The sequence below is a fragment of the Zingiber officinale genome, chromosome 7B (assembly GCF_018446385.1).
Source record: "Zingiber officinale cultivar Zhangliang chromosome 7B, Zo_v1.1, whole genome shotgun sequence".
NCBI lineage: Eukaryota > Viridiplantae > Streptophyta > Magnoliopsida > Zingiberales > Zingiberaceae > Zingiber > Zingiber officinale.
Window position 1 is genome coordinate 75,479,447 of NC_055999.1, and position 6,732 is coordinate 75,486,178.

The following is a 6,732-nucleotide window of genomic DNA, read 5'->3' on the forward strand; positions in this document are numbered from 1 at the left end:
AAGTAAGTACAGAATGAAACTCATAATCAGATATGCATCTCCTAATGATCTGATCACTACAAAATTTTCACAGATAAAGATCATCCCAAACATAGAATTTTGAATCACTTTTTAATTCATCTTTTTGAGCTTTTGAAAATTGTTTGGGATAAACATGTGCTACTAAAAAATTAACTAGATATGCATACCATGGTGACTCACCATGTAGCTGTAAAAGCTACTCATCCTTGAAATCATCATCTATGGCCGTATGATCCAAGTCCCCTTCAATTCTGCTCAAATGATTTGCAACCAAGTTCTCCTTCCCACTCCTATCACGAATCTCCAAATCAAACTCTTGGAGTAGAAGCATCCATCTAATCAATCTAGGCTTAGCATCTGGCTTCTTGAGGAGAAACATCAAAGCTGCATGATCAGAAAATACAACCACATGAGAACAGAGTAAATATGATCTAAAGCAAAAATAATAGCAAGAAGCTCTTTTTCTGTCATGGTGTAATTTGCTTGAGCTGAATCTAAGGCCTTTGAAGCATGGCATATCACATGTGGTGCTCCATCTACTCACTGTGCGAAAATCGCTCCCACTCCATAATCTGAAGCATCGCACATTAACTCAAACGGAAGGGTCCAGTCTGGGGGTTTGATAATAGGTGCAGAAACCAAAGCCTCCTTCAATTTCTGACAAGCTTCCTTACAACTCTGATCAAACTAAAACTCCACATCTTTATGAGGCAACTGAGACAACAGAAGAGCAATCTTACTGAAGTCCCTAATAAATCTCCTGTAGAATCCTGCATGACCAAGGAAAGCTCAAACATTTCGCATGCATGTGGGGTAAGATAAGGAAGATATAGCACTAATTTTAGCAGGATCTACCTCAATGCCCTTCCTAGAGACTATATGACCCAAAACAATGCCATGCTCTACCATAAAATGACATTTTTCAAAATTAAGTACTAAATCAATCTCAATGCATCTATCCAAAACCCTAGATAAATTTTCCAAACATGCATCAAAAGATGAGTCATAAACAGAAAAATCATCCATAAACACTTCCATGCAATGCTCTAACAAATCACCAAAAATACTCACCATGCATCGCTGAAAAGTCCCTGGAGCATTGCAAAGTCCGAATGGCATTCGACGATATGCAAATGTACCAAAAGGACAAGTAAAGGTAGTCTTCTCTTGATCCTCTGGGTAAATGCAAATCTGGAAATAACCAGTGTAACCATCAAGGAAGTAATAATGTGACTTGCCTGCCAGTCTCTCCAACATTTGATCAATAAAAGGCAAAGGGTAGTGGTCCTTCCTATTCGCTTGGTTTAGCTTCCTGTAGTCCACACAAACTCTCCAAGAATTCTTCACTCTTGTAGGCACCAACTCATTCTCTTCATTAGCTACCACTATCACCCCTGATTTTTTCGGAACCATATGGATGGGACTTACCCACTTACTGTCAGAAATCGGGTAAATGATGCCTGCCTGTAAGAGTCTAGTCACCTCTTTCTTCACTACATCGAGAATCAATGGGTTAAGTCTTCTCTGCAGCCGTCTCACCGATTTCACATCCTCCTCCAAATTAATTCTGTGCATGCAAATAGAAGGACTGATACCAAGGATATCTGCTAGAGTCCATCCAATGGCTTTCTTATGTTGTCTCAGAATTTCTAACAATCTGTCCTCCTGTTCTAGTTTTAAATTATGAGCTATAGTGAAAGGCAATTGCTGATTCTCTCCTAAATAAGCATACTTAAAGTGTCGAGGCAATGACTTCAACTCATCCTGCGTCTGATCAATAGAAGGTGATCCTAGGGGTAGTGCTGCTGAGCAATCCCCTACACATACTTCTTCTTCTCTGAGCGATTCTAGGGGTAATGCTTCTCCTAAACAATCCCCTACGCATACTTCATCACTCTCATTCGGAAATAACTCACATGAACTAACATCAATCTCCATATCTAAAATATTCTCCAACACTGAAGAAAAGGCATTCCTATTGGGATCTAGCGAGCCAAAGATGTGGAAACGTAGTGGAAAAATTACTAGATCCACTTATCTAGTAGATCTATGCGAAGGGAAGAACATTTTCTAAAAACAAACTATACTAAGCTACATGATAGGAGTATACCCTTGATGAGTGCACACGATGTCCCGACAGCTCGGATCTCAACATGATCACACGTCCACGCCTCTATGGTATCCACACGAACAAGCCTTGCCTTTGATTGTCTCATAAACAAAGCAAGATGGAGAAGAAATCACAAGGTTGTGCTATCAACCACAATGGTGATTTCGGCCAAGAGGGGGAAGGAGGAAGAAGAAGAATGCCAAGGGTCTCAACACATGAAAACTCTCTTCAAAACTTATAAAAAATATCATTCAAAATGATATTTATAAACATCCCATGGTATACCAAGAGTCTCCACCCTTTCATCTTCTAATCTAATGGCTCAAAATTAACCATTCAACCAAATGGTTCAATTTTGACCATTCAACATCCTTTGTGAACTCAAGTTTACCCAATGAGTCTAACCCATTGATTCCCATGCACTTGAACTCAATCCAACAATTGGATCTATTTGAGTCTAACTCAATGAGTCAAATTCGGATTACACTTAATCCAATGATTCATCACATGAACCCATCTCAATATCAACTTATTCTTTGTGTGTGACCCTATAGGTTCTCGTAACGTTGGCAATGTACCCAAATCAACATTTACGATACATAAATAATGAGTGGCATCTAGCAAGGCATCATTGCTACCCAAGTAATGAGAAAGTTAAAATCTGACCTAACCTGTCTGTGGCTATTATCTTATATGACTTGGTCCCTCTATCCTTGATATTTAGATTGATCAATGAGACATAGACCATGTATTCCTCTTATCAATCTTTGTGTTTCTTGATCTCCAAGTATACACACTCAAACAAATGAGCTCAATATCTCATATTGACTCATTTACGCATGGCCATGCTTTCTTATGTCCTACTAATCAAGGGGCCCATAGATATCGCTTCCATCATATGGAAGGGATAGATCCCATTTACATCACTCACATCCCTTCGCATAATTTATTGCATACCCAGTGATCGACTTTATATTCCACCCTGTTACGGGTGATGTTTGATGATAGCAAAGTATGCAACTCCTAATGTAGGGAACCATAGTGACTTCAGGTCTAAGGACTATTCATACCAATAGTCATATGAGAATGTTTATGACACTTATACGACAATCCATAAAATATTCTCATGGCGAGTCATTCAGTATATATTCTTTAATATATACCCGTGTGTCAACCTGATATCTCATATCCATAACTTATGAGATCAAGTCATCCATTAACCTACATGCTAGTCTCAATGTATTAATATTGCCCTTGTATATTAATGCTCAACTAGGAACAGTTAAGAGTAGTGTTCTCTACAATATCTCGCTATCAATTCAACTAATTGATATATTGTAGATAAGAATCTACTACCCAAGGACATTATTATACTTATTCAATTGGCACTGAGCTGAAATAAATATAATAACCACCTTTGTCTTTTATTAATAATAATATATGATATAAATTGAGCCCTTTACAATCATCTCATAATTGGTATTATGACTAATACTAACAATTCCCTTGACCAACATCAGTAAAATCTGAATCTGAATCAATTTCTGAAAAGAAATCCATGCTATCCAGCTCCTCTGATATATCCAAGCTAAGAATAGAATGATCCTCTCTAGGATACTTCATAGCCTCAAAAATGCCAAATTGAACCGCTGTGTCTCCTATCTCCTTTGAAAGAGTTCCTGCATGCACATCAATCTTTGTTCTTGCAGTTTTTAGGAATGGTCTTCCAAGAATGAGTGGAGACCTGTTTGCAAGCACATCACCCTCCATGTCTAAGATGTAGAAATCTGCGGGAAAAAATTAACTCACTCACTTTCACCAATACATCCTCTATCAAAGTAGCTAGTTGTGCTTGACTTCGATTAGCTAATTGAATCACTACACCTGTAGGTTGTAGAGGTCCAATTCTTAATGATTGAAAAACTGATTTCAGCATCACATTTATAGAGGCTCCAAGATCCAACATTGCATCTTCAAAGATAGAATCCCCTATAACATAAGGCACTATGAAAACTCCCGGATCTTCACATTTCTGAGGAACTGGCTGAAGTAATGCTGAAACATTTTTCCCCATACTAATTAATTCGTTTCCCTTCAATTTCTTCTTATGCACACAAAGATCCTTGAGGAATTTTGCATATTTTGGAATTTGCTTAATCATGGTTAACAACGGCACATTCATCTCCACTTTGCTGAATAATTTCACCAAATCTTTATACTCTCTAGCCTTTTCTTCCTCCACCTCTTTTCTTGGTTGTATTCTTCTTTGAGGAAAGGGTAGAGGAATGGAGGGCTCAGTTACTTGCTGGTGAAGGTTTTTATCTAAATACTGAGCTGAAGTTGAGATTGCTGGTGGAGTTGCTGTTGAATTAAATGACAAGTTAGAATCTGATCTATCAGATTGAGAAAATTTTGAAGTTGCTGGTTGAATAGAATGTAGCTTATCAGCTCCATAAATCCCATTCTGTGTAGACTCTGTTTGATCTGGAATTGCTGTAAAATTCTGGAACTTTTGTGAGGTTGAATATGTAATATTCCTATTTGACGGTTGAGTTGGATTTGCTGTTGTTGATGATGGACTAGATAAAATATGATGTGATCCAGCTGGTGAATTCTAAATCAGGTCTGAAGTTATTTTACCACTTCAAAGAGTTAATGCACTTACATTTCCCTTAGGATTTGGAGTAGGTTGTGAAGGAAATTGACCCAATCCTTGGGTTTGCATCTGATTTATGTCGTTAGCCAGCTACCTAGTCTGTCTTTCAATATTTTGCAATGTTGTATTAGTCCTTTGTTGATGTTGCTATTGTTGTAACACCAGTTTCTGCTGTTGCAACATTTTCTACATCAATTCCTCCATTTTTGAGCTGTTGTAGCTATTTTGAAACTGCATTGATCTTGAGTTTGCATAAGATGTCAATGGCTCCTGTAAATTCTGTATAGGTTGTTGAAACTACTGATAATTAGTTTGCTAATTTTGTTGGTTCTGAAATTGTGGCTGGATTGCAACATTAGATTGCTGGAAATTTTGAAATGGTTGCAATTGCTGAGATTGGTTGAAATTTTGTTGAAATTGTGGTTGCTGAAATTATTGATAGTGTTGATGCTGAAATGCTAGCTGATTTTGTTGATTCTGAAATGTTGGCTGATTAATCTGACTTTGTGGTGGTTGTTGATAAAATGCATTCCCATACCTCAAATTAGGGTGATCCCTCCATCCCGGATTGTAAGTTGAAAGTTTGGATCATATTTGTGTTGTTGATATTGAGGTCTTGAGATGGCTGCCACAGATTCATCTTGATGTAGGTTAGGACAATAATATGAAGAGTGATCTTGGCCTGAACAAATATCGCATACTTGTTAGGATGTATACTAAAAACCTAGCATTTTGTAAACATTTATTTTGAAATAAAAATCACATTGGTCAAATGTCTACATTTATGTTAAATGTAGTTGTCCATTTAATTTATATTGTAGATAACATGGTGTGTGGTGCCACACAGAAGATCATGTTATCAGTTCCTTATAAATTATAAATAGTAGCTCACAACTAAGATGGAATGGGGCAAACCATTGGAATGTTTGTAGTGTAATTTGGTATTAGTTTATCTTAACTATAAAATTACACTAGTACACTATGTGTGTATTGAGCAGGACCATTTGAGGTTGTTTCTTTTTATACTGACTACATAAAAGAACAAAGCCTCTATTATTATGGAAGTGTGTGCTCTTAATCCCGATATAATAACAAGCACATGTACTTAGTATTTATTTCTTTGATTTATCAATGGGTGAGATTTAGTTTGATAAATCAATAGGCCCGATAAGTTGAGAAATAATATTATTTATATGGTGTGTTATTGATTATAGAAGGAAACTATGTCCTAGTAATCTGGGTTGATGATGTCTCCTTGAGGAGCTCATAAGAATTGTCATATAAACCCTACAGGTGGACTTAGTCCAACATAACAATGATGTTGAGTGGTACTACTCTTGGAGCTAGATATTAATTAAGTGAGTTATCAGTAACTCATTTAATTAGTGGGCATTCGGTATCTTAAACATAGGGAGATTAATGCACTCATGATAAGAAAGAGCCCATAATGTAATTTAGGATTTGTAACACCCTAAATTTCAAGATTTAGAGTTCTAAAAGATCTTATTAAAATCTAGAAATGTTATAGAAAAATTCTAGATATTTTTAGAAATTTTTAGAATATTTTTATGTAATTTTTGGAGTTCGTTTGGTATTTTTACCAAGAGAAAGAAGTTTAAAAAAAATAAATAATAACATATGTTGAAGCCGGGTTTTGAACCCACGACCCCGGACCGATAAGCATCTTAACGAACTCAGCCAACCAACTGGTCTGCAAATGTTTTGTTAATTATATATGGAATAAAATGTATATAAGGTATAGTTAGGAACATTGGAAATAAATCGAAACGGAAAGTGCGCGGCTAAGGAATCGAAGCCGTGACCTTAGAGTTGGTCAAAATCCGGCTGACCAAGTGATCCAGCCGTCGGTTTTGTTTAGAAAAGGTAAGAAAATTTATTTAACAAGTTAACAGAATATGAGGTTATAAAAGAGGAGAACTTAGGG

The 6,732-nt window shown here is 36.6% G+C and overlaps 1 protein-coding gene across 1 annotated transcript; it reads right to left on the reverse strand.

Moving 5' to 3' along the window:
- Positions 1-217: 217 nt before the first annotated feature.
- Positions 218-4,313, reverse strand: LOC122004449. The gene is made up of 5 exons (XM_042559336.1): positions 4,016-4,313; positions 3,631-3,918; positions 1,093-2,006; positions 566-708; positions 218-452 (listed from the first exon to the last, which is right to left on the reverse strand). Exons 1-5 carry the CDS (start codon positions 4,311-4,313, stop codon positions 218-220), a joined length of 1,878 nt encoding a protein of 625 aa, XP_042415270.1.
- Positions 4,314-6,732: the final 2,419 nt, after the last annotated feature.

What these genes read in the sequence shown, in the direction of transcription:
- LOC122004449 (XM_042559336.1), bottom strand. Translation starts at nt 4,313, where the DNA reads ATGAATGTGCCGTTGTTAACCATGATTAAGCAAATTCCAAAATATGCA. An exon ending in GGACTTTTCAGCGATGCATG is followed by an intron (nt 709 to 1,092) that starts GTGAGTATTTTT and finishes GTGGAGTTTTAG; the next exon opens with TTTGATCAGAGTTGTAAGGA. An exon ending in GTGGGAGCGATTTTCGCACA is followed by an intron (nt 453 to 565) that starts GTGAGTAGATGG and finishes TTTTTGCTTTAG; the next exon opens with ATCATATTTACTCTGTTCTC.